At 44.6% G+C, this 20,230-nt stretch overlaps 1 protein-coding gene across 1 annotated transcript in view; it reads left to right on the top strand.

Moving 5' to 3' along the window:
- Positions 1 to 270: 270 nt before the first annotated feature.
- LOC142584768 (uncharacterized) overlaps positions 271 to 20,230 on the top strand; it is a 90,391-nt gene continuing 70,431 nt past the window's right edge. The window contains exons 1-4 of the mRNA XM_075695004.1: positions 271 to 473; positions 695 to 787; positions 1,432 to 1,581; positions 12,659 to 12,728. Coding sequence (XP_075551119.1) covers positions 418 to 473; positions 695 to 787; positions 1,432 to 1,581; positions 12,659 to 12,728 — 369 coding nt within the window. The 5' untranslated portion in view covers positions 271 to 417. The remainder of the gene's footprint in view (positions 474 to 694; positions 788 to 1,431; positions 1,582 to 12,658; positions 12,729 to 20,230) is intronic.

Here is a 20,230-nt window from a genome sequence, read left to right as displayed (position 1 = left end):
CCTGAGGCCCTAGGGTTCAGAGATAATGAGAGTCAAGCAAATAAATATGCGGTGGAAATTAGCAAAAGGCAATTGGAGGATTGGTGGCTCAAAAGCAGAGAGGTGACATAAGGTTAAAAGGGTAGGAAGACGTATTTTAAGAAAATCGAGAAATTCAATAACGCAAGACACAGATAAAAATAAAAGGCAAAATAAAAATCTGAGCATGGTGGCAACTGCCATCGCCCGTTTCAAAGGGGACGCTCCTACCTTCCATCCATCCATCCGTCTCGCGCTACACAGCTAGCTTTGGGTTTGCATAGCTTCGCTTTCACCGGTGTTGTATCGCCGCATGCATGAAATTTCTTTGAACAGTTCTAGCTCGGTGGAATCAGTGCAACCTTGTTTCACTTACGAGCTGTAGTGTTTTCTGTCACCATGTACGCTTCTAGAATGAAACGGAGCAATTTTGTGGTTGTACCGTGGTATAATAGGTAAGTTGCACGCTTCTATACACAAACAACGCACACGTGAGCTACCGTCGTTTACGCTCGAGACTTGGGTAGTTTGTGCCAGCTACAAAACAAACTAGCATTGACCCTTAAACTGTTTATACGAGCCTCAAGCACTTGCTGCGGTCCAACCATGCGGTTTTACTTGTGTCAGTCTCGCTGACCATGTTCGGTTAACGATGGACGCTGTCTTTTTTTTAAAGGCACGAATGGGAGAGGACGTACCAGAACCTTTTCAGCAGTTCGGCCGAGGATCAGTCTGCCGGGCTTGGAATCGTTGCTGCGTGGCGTAGCAGGTAAGAGCCGCAGTGGACGACCGCTTTGCTATTCCGACAGCTGCTGGTCAACTCGCAGCAAGACCACGCGGTTTCGGATACGCGTTTCGTTTAGGAATCACATTTAGAAAACACAGAGAATAACTGCTGTTGCTGTGCCACGTTAAGTCCAAGATACTGTAATCGGCTTGTTCCGCGCTTTCTGGTGAAGTGCATGTGATGTAAATCTTGGACATTTCTTTAAGTAGGTGTCGTGCACAGCCGACCGGGAGCGCGCGGTTGTGTTGTGGTAAAGATAAAAACGGCGATGTGCTATAGAAAGCTTGCCTTCAACGGCCCTGGCCTGGCTGTTAAGGATAGAGGAATTTTCTAGCGTAGAGATGACGGAGTATATTACTGCTTAAGACATCCTGCAGTGGGACGGGAGGACGACAGTTGTACTATATGTAATCGTACTGAGCTTATTTACATTATTATTTATTGATACTGTTGACTCAAATACCGTTACAAGGTGATTTAGATATACTCTGAATACAAATAATAAAACATGCGTCTCAAGCAGTGTGTTGAAAGAAAAGCATCAGTTTTTGAATGAAAGGCAAATAATTTTCACTTCCATTCTCAGTGACTCCATGCACTTTATTCCGTCTTCTTTATGCCCCCAGACTTTACAGCCACCTTCCTCGAGCCATTGAGGCCACAGCAGCACTGGTCCGGGCACAGCTGAGCGACAGCCGTCTGCAAAGCGGCACGGCGGCTGCTGGCAGACTCAGTCCTGAGGAGCTCAGCTCTCTTTATGCTGTGGCCATAGTCAGGTGGGATTACCAGGAAGTATCCTGATGAAAGATAATGCTCGTGCTAAACGTCATGGGGGGGGGGGGGGGAGGCTCTGTGGCCATGGCATTCTGATGCTGAGCATAAAGTCAGCAGCCACATTTCGATGAGGGCACGATGCAAGCACTTGTATACCAAGCTTTGGGGGTGCATATTGAAGCACCTTGGGTGGTCAAAGTTCATTTGCAGTTCTTTGCTACAGCACCTACCATGTCCCCAGGCTTGCTTTGTAACGTTAACCTCACAAATAAATCAACCACTCAATCAATCGTACCTTTGCCAGTTATATTCTGTTGGTGTTGGTATGCAGGAACGCTTACAGATGGAGATTTTGCAGGGAAGTGCATGTACCCTAATAATGTGCCAGCTGGGGCGGTTGAAAGTGATGCACGATCCTCCTCTCTGGATTACAGTCAATCTTTACAGTCAAGTTTAGCTAAGCTGTACTTGTGGTACAAAACATATAGCAAAAGTTTAGGTAATTGATGCTCCTGCATTTTAGCAATAGAGGCAGTTTCATACCATTCCTGAAAATCCTTGCTGCCTGAGACGCAAGAATGACTAACCTCATTTGCGATAGTAAATATGTGAACTGTCCAGACGCAGTCTGTTGAGCATGTGAGTGATGCAAGTGGAACAGAAACGGTGTTGCCTTGTGTTGAGCATGTGGCTCGGGCATTTGTGATGTGACGAGACATCTCCATTTGCAAAGCCTGTAAAATAATAGCCAACTACAAGTGTGCACAATATGCCAGAGCAACGTGCGGCAATCTTTGCATTAAGACAGGGGCAGTCCTGCGACTGCTGCACTCCCGAGTCGCTGAGTTACTACAAAGACATTGCTTTTCCAAAACATGTTAAACTTATAATGCGCTGTTATTTTTTGTGATCAGCTATAGTCACTTGGATTCTCAAACCGTTGGCTTGGGAATTAAACAGCCTTGTCCAATGATCACTCACACGTCTTTGGAGACAGTTAAAGAATCGCCACAAGCCGGTAAACAGCCTAACCTCATTAGAAACGAAAATATAGTTCTCGTACTATGCGCCAAACGGCGCAGTGTGTCTGTGAGCGGCGTGAAAGGTCTCGAAAATGGCATTTGAAACCATTGTTAGCGGACTAAGGATGCCCAATGGGAGTGGTAGGGAAAGAGCCTAATATTTGTGCTTGTAGATGGATAACACTGCAGTAAGGCAAAAGACAAACAAGGGGACGGATGCAGTGCAACAGTCTTTCAACATGTTGCCTTCCTGTTTAACATGTTCTTTATACTTTCGCACTGTGAGATGTTCTCTATGGTTTAGCATCTCACCATGAAGCCATAATTGTGCAGTATATCCTCCTCACACCACGTGTCCATCTTTGAAAAACAAACTGCTCTAACTCATTGTTTAATAATCAGCGCCTGTGTTCATAAAACTTTTACATGACGTTGCTTCCTCATTGGTTGCTCCTGGGCCACATGCCACTCATGGTAGCAATCGAATTGATAAGATGATTGCTACGACTATGGCCAATCACCGAAACTTCAGAAATACAGGCCCTAACCACTGGTGATAAAAAAAATTGATACAACTTAATGAGAGGCCATTGCATCATAGCCAACAATGAAAAGCACCTGAAGTGCCCATAAATCTATGCCACAAGGCGGTCTGCTTATGGGAAGAAAAGTTCTCGGGAATGAAGTGCAGTCAGTACTTGTTATAATAAATTGGGTTAACGCAGGCTAAGGAACATTGCAAAATAGTCGCTATATTCCCCTCGACATTCACATAGAAACCCTTGTATTTAAAATATCGCTTGAGCGAAGCAAGAGGTTCCTGTAGAGTCAAAAAAGAAACAACATATTTAGTGCAAAATCAACTAAAATGCTGCTACCATGCCCACCCTCCATGCCACTGCTGCCTTGCCACTTCGCTGTACCCATTCTCCCGACTTTCCTTCATGCGTCGAAGGTTGTACACTAATGTTAGTACAGTCGACTTCCGTTACTTCAACACTGACAGGACCGACAAAATTGATAGAATTATCCGGCGGGTGGAATGAAACAAGATGCAAAAAAAAAAGAACATTCGGCATGGGGGCACGTTAAAGATCCCCTGGTGGTCAAAATTAATTCGGAGTTCCTTACTACGTACAGCATGCCTCATAATCAAATCGCGGTTTTGGCTTGTAAAGCCCAAAAATACAATTCAACAACAACAAAAAAATGTCAAAACACACAGCTGGTCCATTTGGCAGTATTTTCGCGATTCTAACACACCCCCAAAGCAATTGCAGGCCCACTTTCAATGTGTCCAAAGTAGAAAACTAACGTAGAAATCACATTAAAGCTCCAAAAGAGAAAATATATCAATCTAATGCCTACCTGATTATTTAACAAGAAAAATTGACAAAGGTCTAATGTCTGTTGCCTAATGGCAGGCAGTTTCCCAAAGTGAAATTTTTAAAATTCAGCTGTGTCGCAGTACATGCGTTATGCGGTCTAGCACCCGAAAGCTGCGAAGTCAATTTTAGTATTGTGTCCTATAGGCACCGTGCAGGCAATTTTTGGGCAATGTTTCATGGAAAAAAAGAAAGGCTCGTGTTAGAATTGGGTAAATACTGTAACCAGATAATTGTGAGGTATGGTTATTTGCTTGAAAATATTTCTAGGGCAGGCCAAAAGTAGGCATAGCTGATGGTTGGTGACATATGTCAAACACATTCGCTGTCCCCCAAGCTCTGCTGAGACAGATGTTGCCACTAAAGAGGTCGCTATCAAGGTCACTGTAGGGGTCAGGTGCATGCGTGCTGCGTGGTCAAGTTCAAATTATTGGGTGAAGGCCAATTTCAGGATCTAAATAACGAAAGCTTGCACCTATAAAAATGTATGGGTGCAGGTTAGGAGCTTCGGCTGGGGTCGAATTCACTGAAATATCAAATTGACCAAAGTTGAATTAACGGAAATCTGCCGTATGTCATGTTGCAATAAAATAGACTACAAAGAGCACAGCTTGTTGTATGTGGAGGAAGAATGCTCGAGTGCATGCAGCCCTGTCTAGATGCAGCTACAGTAAATTACTGCGCTTACACACTATGCAGTAGAGGGGTTCTTCACGTCCTGCGACCAGATTTCGTAACGATTCACATTGTCTTTTGTGTGTGTGTGTGTGTGTGTGTGTGTGTGTGTGTGCACATGCACACGCATGTGCATGCTCTCACTTCTTGGATTTCGGTATTTTGTGAAAGTGTCGGCAGAGCACTGCAGATGTCTTTATGCAACATTCATCAGTAGGCACTAACAGTGGCGTAGCCAGAAATTTTGTTCGGGGGGGGGGGGGGGGGGCTCACTTTGCAGCTCGCCCTCCTCCTAGAAATTTTCGAGGGATCAAATACATTAAACGTTATTAATAACTGCATTGCCATTTCCAAAGATGCTGCAAACAAATTCTTGAATGCTATGCACTGTCAAGACAAGTAAAATAAGTACTTTTTCATAAAAGAATGTACTCGTATGTCTTACAAATTGTGCCCGAAATAACTGATGTCAATGCTTCCATGTTTTCTTAATGTTTAATAACTGAAGCAAGTATCACAGGAACTTTAGAACTATATCGGTTTGAAACCAGCAAAGCGGTGCATGCCGCTGATATGAAAAATATATAGACCATGAAATGAACAAGTTGAGGACAAATATTTTAACAAAACTTTCTTAGCCTCCTTGCCTTTCTTTCATTTGCATCTCTCTCTCTCTCTCTCGCTCTCTCTCTTTGTCGTTCAAGAACCTTGTTTACATTTTTGTGCATATGCAATGACCAGGGAAAAATCTCAATGACGCTGTCCTTTGCTAGAATGTATTGCGCGGAAGCAGCTGTCATCGGTTGTGTATTGTGAGTAATTGCTCCGAAATTATAGTCGCAACAGCGAGCACATATAAAAAGCAGGAGTTCTGCAGAATATATGAGGGCGAGTCAAATGAAAGTGAGCCAATGCGAACATATGACAAACGGGGTTCTTTATTTAAATGTAGTCTCCATGAGCATTTAGACATTTGTCCCACTGATTAACAGGTCGCGTGATTCCCGTCTCATAAAATGCCTTGGGTTGCTGTTTCAAAAAGTCTGTAACTGACTCTTTCACATCATCGTATGACACGAATCTAGTTCCCCTGAGCTGTTCTTTTTTTTTTTTTTTCAAGTGCTCCAAAATGTGGAAGTCGCAAGGTGACAGCTCTGGGCTGTATGGGGGATGTTGAAGCGTTTCCCACTGGAACTTTGCCAGTTTTGTATTAACTACATCAGCGACATGGGGACGGGTATTGTCGTGGAGCGAGATGACCCCATTCCTCAATTTTCCACGTCGTTTGATCTTGATTGCAACACGCAGCCGATCCGTCGTTTCACGATATTAGAAACGATTGATAGTCACTCCAGGTTTAGCCAGTTCAATCAATAATGGCGCCTGACAATCGAAAAGAAAAAAAGTCAACAACACCTTTTCTGCAGAAATGATGGCCTTTGCTTTCCTTGGGGGTAGTGAATTCAAATGTTTCCACTGTAAGATTTGCCATCGTGTTTCAGGCTCGTAGTAGCGGCACCATGATTCGACCCAGGTCACAATTGCAGACCAAAAGTCGTGACCCTCATCGTGATACCGGATTATATATAGATAGATAGATATAGATTTTATTTCCTGAAATGCAAGGGTTCTGGTGGATACCAAAGGCTAAAAGCTGTTGAAAAAACACCTTGACTGGGCTGATGGTCCGTTACAAGGCATACATGGTGGTTGCATCAAAAATCGTAACATTGTTAGACACTCACCATAAATTACTTACACAAATGCACAATAACAAGACCGAAAATAATATAGAAACTAAGAGAAAAAAAAACGTATCTAATACATCAGAAAAAATTAAGTTTGTGTGCAAGGGTTATTAAAAAGCTTACACAATTCGCTCTGACAGACTAAAGAAAACATATCCGATACACCAGAAGATAGAAATATATGTGTATGGGTTACAAAATCAGTAACACATTTGGCTCTGAAGAACGATAAACAATCAGTGATCACACGTTTACAAAATGCATTCGCAGTTCCTTGGATGAAGAAGTATATGTATCTTAATATTTATTTAAAATGTATGGCAGATTATGTTGTAATGACTGTAGGCTATATTTATTATGAAACCTCGGAACATACCACGCATTATTATTTCTTATATTGGAAGAATCGAATTTTGGTGCTAAAGATGTACTAGACACTAGCAGATATTTGAAGGCAGTATTTAAGAAATAATATGAATTTAGAATGCGCAAAGTCTAAAAATAATAATTTTTATAATTTTATGCCTTAAGAACGATGAGTCAAGGCAGTGCGGAACCTCTCCGTCTTCTGGTGGTGGTTCAAAATCTTGGGCATCCATTCACATTAGCCGATAACCGAGATGTTCATGAATTATTATGGTGTGACCCGAACTGTGACTGATGTTCACCCGCCCTGCCAATTCATCGATGCTTATCCTCCGTTCTTGCCAAATCAGCCTTTGCAATTGGGTTGGGGGTGATTGTACAGTGGCTTTGGCCCGGTCTTGGATCGTCTTTGCAACTTTCAAGTCCTTCTTTGAACTGTTTCCTCCAATGCTTCACAGTGGCCAATGAAATGCAATGTTCAACGTACACGGCAGCCATACGGCGACTAATTTCTTTATTGGAAACATCTTCATCTGTCAAAAACCTCATGACGCCACGCAGTTCAACTTTTGGACTGTCCATTGTGTCACGCAACCATGTTCAACCCAGTGTATGAGAGCATTAAAGCACTTTGATCCTCACACCTGCATGTCACTTTTGTAAATTAGAGATGCTTCTGTGCCATGCGCATGCCTTGCAGATAATGAACCAAAACATTATTGCGCGCGGTGGGTTGGCTCACTTTCATTTAAATCGCCTTCGTACATTAGAAATGCGAAGATACAATGGGATATACAAATGTGAAGATACAGCCTGATAAAGGGCCAAAACGTGTCACTCGAAACAAAGTTCACAGCACACATACACAAAACCTCGCGCCAAGATATTTAAATATACGTATAAGTCTCCAATAAATCTATGTATCTAAGAAAAAGTCCCTATAGTATATGATGCGTCAAACAAGGCAAATAAACATGTTGCGCAACCACAGATTCACAGATCAAAGCCCCCCCCCCCCCCCCCCCCCACTCCCCCTGATGTATCGCGCGCGACGGAAGGCGGCGCACTTCCTCCCCGATTTTCTCCCTTGCGCTCACAAGACTGAGCCACCATCGTCGGCGCAACCATTCCTCCCCACCCCACTCATGCTTTCACTCGCACATACAGCACGCGGCGCGCGGTCACGGTGTTAACGCCCTCGGACATTATACGGAACATGAGGGTGACGGTGACGGCAGTAATTCGCCTGGGGTGTCTATATAATTGCTATCGCAGTAATATAATAACAGTATCCGGCAACTGAAGCATCCCGCGGCCAATTACTTCCCGCAAAAGAACAAGTAACAAAATCGAACTTTCACTGTGCGACAATTTGCTGCGCCGCTACAATGTATTTTTCTTTTGTGGGGCGGGGAGCACCAAAGTGAAATAACGGCAAGGAAAGCATGTTGGCTACCATCGAATGCCTACTTGGGGCACCTAGTATGGCTACCGAAGGAATATCGAAGAAAATGTGAGACACTTGGTCCTCAGAGAACCATACGCATACTTCTCGGTATTCTACACCGGCGCGACAAAATTTTCCGGAGAGGTAGCGCCCAAGCGAACACGTTGCAATCAGTCGAGTCCCTGCAGTGATGGCGGCGAGCCATCATGCATTGTTTCTTTTTCTCATCTGCTAGCCAGAAAGCGTCCGAAACTCTGCCAGGTGAAAATACACTCAGCCAGCGAAAAACGAATGCGCATTGAAATGCGCTGCGCGATGGTCAACGCAGCACGAGAAAAATGCATGCGCTTGGGCTGGTTCGGCAGCCCGCGGGTAGCGAGAAAAAAAGAAGAGCCTCAATGTGTCCTTGCGAATAAAAGTCCAAGTAGAAAAATAAATAAGAACGTAGTTACCTTTGCTTGCTTTAGTGTCTTGAGATGGATGCTTTGGCGCAGGTGAAAAAAAAAAGTTATTTTCTGTGACATGACGCACAAATGAGCCACCACAACGCTTCGTCGCATCGGACCTCACTGTGTGCTTTGTCAAGTTGTCTGATAGTGTTGTGATTTGGCTTGTCTCGTTGTATGGTCCGATGTACTTCAGAAAAGCCAATGCACCTTTGGCGTCAAATGTTTATACAACATTAAACCCAGAAAGTTCCGAAATTGAAAATGTAAAGCACGACTTTGGAAATGTCAATACACCTTTCGCATAAATAGTTTAATAGAACTTTATACCTATAAAGTTTCAGAATTGAAATCCAAGTGCTCCCTAGGATCTACGGCCTCAGCGAGATGCCTCGACGAGCCCGCCTTTGGAACTTTGTGCTCGGATAGAGCTCCATGCGTTACGATATGTGACTCCCGGTGAATGGGCGTTGCCGCAAAATCGAGCCCGATTTTGCAATTTTCGCGCTAAAATGTTCTTTCGAGCGCAAAAAGGACATTCTAGAAAAAATCGAGCATGATTTCCAATGTCGGGGGTTGTTTTGGTCAGCGGCGCATGACAGCACGAGAACATTTGGGGGGGGGGAGGGGCTGAAACCCCGTAAGCCCCCCTGCCCCCTGATTACGCCCCTGGGCACTAACACAGAGAAATTCTTTTTTTGTTGTTGTTTATAAGCAAACACTTGTGTACAGCAAGAAGTGTTGTACAGTTCTTTCTTCATTGGCAAGTTCACTTAAAGCTGATAGCACCCCTTGAGTCGCTACTTCTGCCTGCACTACAACGAAAATGGAGTGGTGTCACTGCACTGTCATTGCGGTCCTTCAGCAGTGTGGTGCGGGTTGCTGCATCAGCTTCAGCTTAGTGAGTAGAAACCCGATGCGACATGTAGCACGTTGTTTCTTTCACCAAGGTAGAAATGAATTAATGGCCAAACCATGCCAGGCTGCACGTGCAAATTCCAAGCATTTACTACGTTGCCATTAAATCCCGACCATCTTTGCATCAACTATGAATCCTGACAAAAGAAACACTGCTGGCTTTGGCTGTTGCTGTCAGCTTGTAAAACGTCCTGCCTGTCCCTAGGTACCATAAAAATCCGCATATTACATGAAGTGAGATTTGGGGATAACGAAAAGGGCGAAAAAAACATTTCATATGCATGTAGTAAGAGTGGAGCAAACTCAGCGAAAACATTTATTTTTCATTGGACTTCTTGCTTCAATCATCGTCGTCCTCTGTTGCACCGTCTTCGGACAGTTCCTTGTCCGAGAGCTCTTCCCAGAGATAGCCATCATCTGTGGTGTCGAGCATGCTTGAAATTTTGCACTTCCTGAAAGCATGACACTCTCTTGCTGTGTCAGCATGTTATGGCACTCAAACCCATGCGGTCTCCAGGTGGCACCTCCTGTACACTAGAGGACGATGAGAATCATGGTAGCCATGCAGCAATAGTTAAACCAAAATTTTGAGTTGGATTTCTGGCTGAAATTTTGGTTTGGATTCGGAATAGTATGAGGTGGAAATTTGGTGTGCTAATAATTGTAAAAATTGTCATATGTGGGTTTTTACAGTACACATTCCTGAGACACCGTCCAGTGAGAAAAAAGCAGGACCAACATTTGGGAGAGTTGGGATAGCATTATCTTTGGTAACACAGTGCGAGGAACAGTTGAATGATTGCAGCACGTTACTGTGCAAGAAGATGCACGGACACAAAAAAGGACGAAGATGACATGTCCTTTCCTTGTATCTGGGTGTCTTACTTCACAGTAGCACGCTACAATCATTCAACATGTACAACCAGCTAGCCCCAATCTTAGCTCTTATAGTAAAACACAGACTGGTGCAAAGAAAGCAACGAATTGTTGCCTGTCCCATTGCTGCTTTCATTCTGGTCTGTGTGCGACTGTGCTGTGCTACTTAAAGGGACACTAAAGAAAATATTAAATCAAGCTAGATTGGAAGACTAGGCTTCTGTGATAATGAATACATCATCTGTAGTGAGAGCAGAGCTTTTGTTAGTGAGAAAATGATGAAAATAGAAAATGGGAGTGGCGCCACCTGTTGTGGACTGTGGTATTCCTCATGCGCCATCAGGACTGGCTGATTTACAGAGACCAGCATAGAAAGAGGTCATGAGGGCAATGAAGATTACATCAACTCATCCATTCTAGGGCGAGCAGTTCAAATCGAGGAGCAGCAGCGAGACGGGACTTCAGCGGCAATTTTCTACTCTGCAAACTGATAGTGTATAGAAAACGATAATAGACTTCAAGATGAATATTTTATCAATCTAGCTTGACCTATTTCCTTTTAATAGGGAGCAAAGCATTTTGATTGATTAGATTAACTGGCTTTTATTGATGTGGCTTTACAATTTGCATGTCTCAACATCGTGCATGTGATTTTTCGGCTGATGAAATGGTAAATGATATGCATAACAATAAGAGGCTGCAACATTGCAGTACGGGCGATGTGCATAGGCATTTGTTATTCTAATAAAGAATAAACGAAGCAGTGGAGTTGTACAGGTCATTTAATGTGTAAGGCATATAACTGGCCGTCCATTGAATAGTAACAATGTCAAGGGGAGAGAAACACACTGGAGTGCAACACAGGATTAGGCAGTGTAATGAGACCAGGAAATTTTCAGGCATCGGACAGGGCTAGCTGATGCAGGAATGGATTAACACCTTGCTGTAACAAATAAGGTGGAGCTGAAATTACTTTGTTATATCCATTCCTTCGGTATAACTGTTGTCCACATTCAGAGCCAACATCACTAGAGTAGGATATTGTCCCCACGACCCGCCATGGTTGCTTAATGGCTATAGTGTTGGGCTGCTAAGCCTGAGGGTACGGGATCGAATCCTGGCCACGGCAGCTGCATTTCGATAGGGGCGAAATGTGAATACCCTCATGTATTTAGATTTAGGTACACGTTAGGAACCCCAGGTGGTCCAAATTTCCGGAGTCTCCCACTACGACATGCCTCGTCATGGTTTTGCCATGTAAAACCCCATAATTTAATATGTTGGATATCATTAGGATTAAGAAGAAAATGGTGATGATGCTTTTCATATCTGCACGGTGCCTGCACTTACGACAATGCTTTAGCTCAAGGCCACCTCCATTTTCTCTATTCCAATGCGTGTACAACGCAGAAGTGCTTTGCTGAAACATCCACCACACTGATTTGAACGAAATTTGTAGCATTGGAGATAATATTAGGGGTTCGATTGCGCAACATTTGGACGACACATGAAAAAGAGAAACACACACCTAAGCGCTCTGTGGTGTGCGTTCCTCTTCTGTGTGCGTCATCCAAATGTTGCGCAATCGAACCCCTAATATGCTATACCAACACGTCCAGTCTTCAACCTTGATTAGAGAGAAAGTGAAATTCTAGCAACCAGGAAGCAGTATTTTAATTTTCTACCATGAATTTCTTGGAGGAGTGTGCAAAAATCTGTAAGTTTCAAAAATATAGGAACATGAAGTTTGTAAACCTGTACATGTACACCTAAAATAGATAAGACAGTTCTGCAAGCTGCATCTGCTACGGCATCTCAAGCATACAAACATCATATATGAGTTTGCGATTCACAAGGAGTTTGTTAGTCTTACAAATCAGCGGTATGTTTCAGAATGATGTATAGTATATCAATTTTGTCCAATTGACATTTATTATTAAGTGCATTTTACACAATTGTAATATTGTTTTTACTGTGAAGCATTTATGGCATACATTGAAAATCTACTAACCAGTGTCACTAGATTTTATTTTTGCTTTTTAAATGCAGCAAACCTCATCTAAATCGGTGCAGCGATTGCTGGGAAAAACAATTTCTCCATCCTCAGGTGTTCAGGCAGGAGCTGCTGAACTGAAACTTCCTTGTAACGGTGTGTGACAGTTTCTGATGGCACTCCTGTCAACTGATCTTTTGCAGGTTTGTTGGTGACATTGTTGAGCCTGTAAGGGGCGTGAAGAACATCAGTGCAAAGGAAGCCGCATTCCAGGTAAGTTTCAGCAAGGCATCAGATAGCACTTTGTAGTGCGCATTTGTTTAATGTCTCTGTTTTCACACGTCTTCGAAACTCCTAACATCCTTCCTGGCAACATGAAGTGGACTTGTGATTGCGTTATGCGTGTATTGTAGGGCTACATTTTACTCTTGTACAGTTGAACTTCATTATTAGAAAGTCACATATGAGATGAAAATATTTTCATCATATTCAATATTCATTATAAGCATATATTCGTTACATGCCGATATCGGCGACAAACATATGAGATTTACTTCGTTATGCAGTAAATACGAAATTCGAAATAATGAAAGTCAGAAAAAAAAGTTTGCTCAGTTAAGGCGCGTATATAGTACGACGCAACTTGAACGCGCAAAAGCTACATCACGTTGGGGAGACCAACAATGTCTATAGTTCGAAGCATTGGTGCAGCCAATATAACCAGACGCAGCCAACGCGGTCCGACGTGCCCGACATTGAGATGGCTCTTGCTCCATTCACACGTTCGTTGCACCGACCCGCAATGCATGGCACGGAGAAAAAAAAGGTGCCCACGCCGCTTCGTTGACGGTTGCAGACAGCCGTTCAAAGTGGCACGCGGGTTGGGGATCGTTCTGTGCATGCTTCAGAGAGAGTGGCGCTCACATATACAGTGCATGTGTCTAGAGGGGACGGCATTTTGGCTGGCACAGCGCAAGTGGCGTAGTGGGACTGGCTGCAAGCGACCCGCTCCGAAAACATTGGACTGTAAACGCGCCTTTGCACTGCTGACGCTCACCGCAGAAACAAGAGCTGCACTCTAAAATGCACTCGTGAAACACACCACAGCCTGCTGTAACGTTGGTCTCTATTGTACTTTCAAAGCTGCACCGGCTCCAGACACGTATTGAAGCAACGCTTCCCTTTGAAACGAATCTCAAAGGTCATGCTTTTTGTAACTGCGAGCGCCGATAAACATCACGGCCGCCATTTTTTAGACATTAGCTGGTGCCGCTTCTTGGCAGGACACCTAGTAGAGAAAAAGCATAGCCTCCAAGATGTAAAACGAAAAAAGAAATAAAAAGAAAAAACACCCAGCACCACATCCGCATTTTTATCTTGAAAATCTTGAGAGAGGAAGAAAACCGACCTGCAGCAGAGGCGTTGGCCATGCCTGCCCTAGCGCGAACGCATCTCTCTCCAGTTGGGCCTAAACAAAGGGCCGCAGGTGGAAGGTGCAAAGCTGCGTGGTCTGCGCGGCGATGCCAACATACTCCCACACACAAGCACTCACCCCATCTACGATGGTACAGAGTTCGAATTATCTTTGGCAGTGCAGATTTGAGCCTGAATTAGCAGGATGCGTTGCATATTGCTTTCAATTCATTGTAGTACGGACCACGGCAGCTACTTCAAATTATCTGAAATTTCAAATTAACGAGTTGTGAATCAGCGAGCTTCTATTGTATCTGGACTGTGTCTGGACTAGCATTTCTGCGTTGTGATTTGAAATTGAAGGATGTAGGAAGGAACTTGCCAAAGTTCTTGCAAGATGTAGTAATTTCTTCTTTCTTAATTTGTCACCCAAAAGTACCTGCACATCACATTGTGTTTGGAGCTGCGCTTTTAGATACAGCAGAACCTCGTTGATATGTTCCTGTTAGATATGTTTTCCCTGCGCCAACGTTCTTAATTGAGCACACAAAAAGTGACCCAATAGAGTCACGCTCATTTTTTACCGGTTCATATGTTCCAAGAACACACATTTTTAAGCACCAATGTTCAGTGTGTTGCCAAACTGCGATCGTATGATAAGCTTTAGGGCCGCTAAATCCCATGTAAGCAAAAAAAAAAAAAAAAAAAAAAAATATGCATGCAGCGCATGCAGTTGAGAACAGTATATAGCTGCCTGCCATGGTAGTTTCACCGCGATATTCATCTGCCCATTTCATGGGAAAATGCCAGTGCACACTCAGTTTCTCACTTCGGTTCCAGCAAACCTTCTTCGGCGGCGTCGCACGTGTCATTCACAATTGTGACCGCCCATCCTACTGCGATAAGCATCTTTGCCTATTTGTTTCACAGCAGGTGGTGCCATAGAAGCGTAGCGCATGCTTTTAATAGGCAATAACCGAAATGCGCTCTCCTTCCCTGCTGCAGACTGCGATCATATACGTTTTGCGCCCATCAGACCCCATGTGAACAAAAAAAGGCACGAGCGATCGAGAACAGTATATAGTGTCAAGGATTGGTGGTAAGCTATTTGCATTCTCCGAACCAGAAGTGATGGGGCGACAATGATCCCACCCCGCGTGCGTTTATTGAGGGTTTGACTGTTGACCGGCGATAAGGTACACGCCTGATCAACCGTGACCCAGAGGCATGAGACGGAGGGCGACATACAAACACACACTCAATTTAATAAAGTAAAGTCATGTCCGAGATATAATGAAAAAAAAAAAAGAACATACAAACTACAAGCAGTGGGTGCTAGCTCGCGAAAGGCGTGCGGGTCACACAACACACGCCCTGACGCCACTCGCGTGACACTAAGCCCACCACGTGGGAACTCCTAACACTCATGAAATTGCAAAAAAAATATGTGACACAAATGCAAAATACACGAGACAATAAACGCGGCAGACACTACCCTAACACGACAAACAATAATCGACTCGCGATGAATAATTAAATGAAAGATTAAACGTGATTAAAAAAATACAGTCCGGCGGAAAGTTCTGAGAGTGGTCTGGAACACGAGGCTTATCTGTGGCGTGCTCGCCGAGATCCCGATCTGAAGAGCGTCGGGCTGCTGGTACCTTGCTACCGAAGATCTTGACGGACTTGCACCATCTGTTGATCTACTGGCGAAGACTTCGGCCTGGAGGTTTCAGCCTGCCGGCCACATCTTCAGCTGTCTCCCGGTGCACGACCACGCTGTTCCATCTTCCAAACCACTCTGCCCGCTCGCTGAGCTGCTTCGTCCCTCGTCACACTCCGGCGACCCACGTGACGAACCGGTCCGGCGGGCTCGGGAACAATGGGAAGCCCTCTTCCCCATCGCCGTGCAAGCGGCGTTGCGCCTGCGGCAATGGCGGCCATCTCGAGAAGGGCACGGGCATGTACTTTGTGACATATAGCTGCCCATTTCACATGAAACCGACAGCATGCACAGTTTCTTAATCGGTACTAGCAAATCTCCGGCCGTCGCACGCCGCATTCACAGCTATGTCCTCCACACCTATTGCGGTAAGCATCGTCGCCAATCTGCTGTACAGTGCATAGTGCGTAGTGCCATTAGGAGCCTACTGCACGCTTTAGTGGGTGATAATCCAAACACGCTGCTGGGGTGGCATCTGGTGTGGTCCACCAGCTTGATTTCATTTCGGTTTCCAGCTGCCCTCTTAAAGGGGGACGCGGGGACCAAATCGCAATATTCTCCTGAAAAATCGGAAATTCGGATTCTGCATGACTTTTCTATCACATCTAGAAAAATTTCCACCAAAAACGGTCTCAAAGTGTCCCTAAAAGATGTTTTTCTGACCGCAGGTAGCACTAAGCTAGCCGAAATCTACGCTAAAATAGCAGATTTCCAAGTGAGATACCTCCACACCTTCACTGCTGCTCACGGAAAGTTTGGTACCACTGGAAAGCTTGTTTCACCGCAGTGCTTCTCTCTATGGAACCACATGTGTATGATCAAAAATAAGCGCACAATCGTGAAAAATATGACGGCCTCCACGAAGCCACAGCCAATTGGTTGCTTCAGCCACATGGTACTCTGTGCGCCCTATGCGTGGTAGTTTCCCTGGTCATCTGCTTCGCACGCACTTGGAGAAAACTCGGTAGATTGTGAATCCATTGCTGCTTTACGTTCTGCATTTTCGTCAACTCTTCTGTTGCGTGAGGCTTTGTGTGTGTGCCAGCGGTGGAGCAGCACCCGAGCCAGAAGTACAGGACGAAATAAGCGTACAGGAAGCGTAAATGCAAGCCTCCTCTTCCGAAAAAGAGGCAGTGAGCAGCAACTGAATTGACAAACTGAGAACCGTGTCACTATCCAGTCACACCGATGTGTTGTCAAAAGCCAATCTGCGCATGGAATCAATGCCCAGCTGTGAATCTGAAGACCTGGCGCCGTCAACTACTCGCGACGTAGTGGTGCAGCTCTGATGCGGGAGCAGTTCCGTTTCCAAGGTGGCAGGTGACGATGCGGTGCCAGCTCTTCAGGACTGTGGTGAACGTTAGCCTAACTGCAGTTGCATCATTCAGGGGCACCTGCGCTCAGAATCGATGCCTGGCAGGGAATCTGAAGACCCGGCGCCATCAGCTAGCCGTGACATCACAGTGCAGTTCCGTTTTTGCAATGGCAAAGTTCAGTTTTTGCGACGGCGAGTGACGACGTGGCGCCAGCTATTCAGGACGATGGCAAACTATTGCCTAAGCGGAAGCACACTGTTCAGGTGCACCTGGAACCTCATTTTGTGTCCTTGGAAGCAGCCAAGAAGCAATCGTGCAGCGTTCGTGTTACACTTCGTGTGGTGTCAATGATGGAGTGCAAGTTTATTCCTATGGCTAAAATATAAGAGCAACTGTGGGCTTCTACCATGTTTTTTTGTCATGCCAGGCTTTCTGCAAGTTTGGTACAACAACAATGCAAATAAAAATTAATGTCAAAACTACAGGAAGTATCTTGATGAAACTTTGTAATTAGTCATTCAGTGCACTTTCCAATAAGCATGCCAAATTTCATTGCTCTACTACAAAGAATTTCACCTGTGATCCCCAGCTGCCCCCCTAAAACACCACGCAATAGAAAAACAACAAAGCGTGTCTCGGGCCGCCGGAGCACCACCAGTTCGGTGCACATTGGCATCTCGTGCCACAACAATCCGCGTGACACTTTAGATGTTGACAATTGTTGAGTCTGCGAAATATTTTTAGATACTTTCGATAGTACGTTGTCATGGTTAGTATATCTTTTCTCGAGTTTTTGCTTTCTTTTTAACCTATGAACGAGGCTCTACTGTATATGATTCAAGATCTTTTATTTTCGTTACCATCGAGCACCTCTACAATGAAATTACTTGTATAAGGAAGGAATAATTCTGTCCTGATTTTATTCTGAGCTGTGCAGTATGCAACCTTTCTAACCAAGTGACTCGTATAACTAATGATTTCGGAGGCCCCAAGCACTTCACTATAAAGGCGTTCAACTGTATATATTTATGCTGCGGGAATGGCTCCTTTTATATTGGCAGCACATTTGGGTTATTGCCTTTTAAAAGCATGCAGTACACATGCAACTGCACTATGGCACATACGCGGGCACTGTGATAGAGATAGATGAAGATGCTTATCGCAATAAGTTTGGTGGCAATAGTTGTATATGGCGACATGCAATGACCTGCAAGATTTGCTGCTACCAGAAAAGGAATGCGTGTGTGCCGGCATTTTAATGTGATACAGGCTAGCGAGTAGTGCGAGGAAGCTGTACATCGCATGTGCCTCGCACCTTTTCTTGTCTACGTGGCATGTAGCAGCCAAAAACGGATCATACAATCACAATTTGGCAATGTAGTGATCATTGGTGCCAAAGGATCGTGTTTTCTGCGAGCGTATCATCCGGTAAAAATGAAGCTCGGGAATATCGGGTCATTTCTTTGTGTTCTCGATTGCAAACGGCGGCGGGAAAACGTACGAAACAGGATCCTATCAACGAGGCTCTGCTATGTAGGGGCAAGCCTGCTGCACACATTGATATCGGCGCACTAGGATATCATCAAGTCAGGTTTGATGAGCATGAAATACAAAGTTGAATTATTCAAATGTTGAAATATCAAATTAATTGGGAGAACAATAGGCATTTGTTTACTGTATCATAATGCATTTATTTAGTGATGAAATCTGTTAACCTCCTTTCTATTCTGCATGAAGGGTGCAGTTTTTGTCATCTTGGGCAATTGATAAGTGCTTGGGAACATGTGGATTCTATGAAGTGGTGAGGGCCTCATGAATTCTCTAGCACTGCAGTAGCAGTGGGTGTAGCAACATGCACATCTTCGGTTAGGCAGGTGCGCATTCCCCCATTGTTTCACCTATCAGGTGCTGTAGTCTTGGTTGACGACTTTCAGGGATAACCTTTTGCGTGACATGCCATCCGTGATGCCTCATGAAAGCGACGAGTGTTCTGCTCCACCGAAAGTGAAATCCCCCTGTGGGATCCAGCTGGCAACTAGGATGGCAGAATAGGGCTGTGCATTCCATTTCCATTCTATGGAATGTGAAAGTGGCACAATTGCTTTCCTTTCAATTCCATGTAATTGGAAGTTTGAGCCAATTCCCATTCCGTGAATAATTGCTTGCTCACACTCCATTCCTTGTATTCCAGCAAGGTGTGAAACGCACGGCAATCGCCGACCAACTTTCCAGACCTCGCGGGGACCAAAAAATCGAGCAGTTCGAAATTCTCATTCAGCCAAAACATTAAAATTTATTAGGCTTTGAGTGACCTAAAAAAGATCTCTAATAATGCCCTGCCTCATAGTAACTACACTTGGTGGCGATCAGACTTGCTTGGATTTCGCGAGAGTGACGTCATCTCCGTATGCAGTCGACAAGAGCGTCGCTGCGTTGGTGATCTCCGCCAATGAGGTTCGCCATGGAGATGGAAGAAACGAGCCACATTTCTTCGCATTACTTCACTCTTGCGAAGGCACAGGGCAGGAGGTGGCGCTGATCACACAAATGCAAAGCCACGCAAACACACACAAAAATGTGACGTCTCTGAGATGCACCTGCTCACCACAGGCCACAGGCAGAATAGTGACCAAAACTTTACAAAGAAAAAAAAATAAGTCCCTCATTGAGTGATTATTATGATAGTGCTGACCGAAAAAGGAAAGAAACAAAAGAATTGACATCCCTTGGAGAGTTTTGTCAGCCAAAAAAGAGAGGGCATTGCCTCCGAGACAGGAGGATGGCACGTGCTCTCTACAGACAGCATGCGCCTCCCAATTTTGGAGGCTATAAAGCGAGTCACTGGAAGCCAAGCCTGGTGAAACAAGTGCAAAATCCAACATGGCGGCCTCCAAGGTTGGGTAGCGGGGCTCAGAATGAACGATTTAGTCCGGGAAATTAAACATTGGGGCATACCCTATTTAGGTACTCTCATAATAATCGCACTTTTTTGTCAAAAAATTGATGCAAATTCAAGGGTGCGATTATTACGTGGGTTAAATATCCCACGAAAAGAAACACTTTCTTTTTTCATCCCGCATTTGCTGCGGGATGACAAGCAGGCAGCAGCCGCTGTCAGTGCGGGACACCAAAACAAAGATGGCGGCAGGCGGAGCAAGCCGAACGCGCCGAACGCAATTATTTTTCTTCTCGTGAGTACATTACGTGCATTGAAACAGTTTCTTCCGTTAAATTCAGTGCGGGGGAACGTACCCCGCACCTCCACCACAATGTTACGCGAAGGATGAGCCAGTAAGACGAGCAACTATTTACAGGTTATA

The sequence above is a fragment of the Dermacentor variabilis genome, chromosome 6 (genome assembly GCF_050947875.1).
Source record: "Dermacentor variabilis isolate Ectoservices chromosome 6, ASM5094787v1, whole genome shotgun sequence".
In the NCBI taxonomy this organism is placed as follows: domain Eukaryota; kingdom Metazoa; phylum Arthropoda; class Arachnida; order Ixodida; family Ixodidae; genus Dermacentor; species Dermacentor variabilis.
Note: the sequence above shows the minus strand (reverse complement) of the source record. Positions and strands in the feature narration are given on the sequence as shown.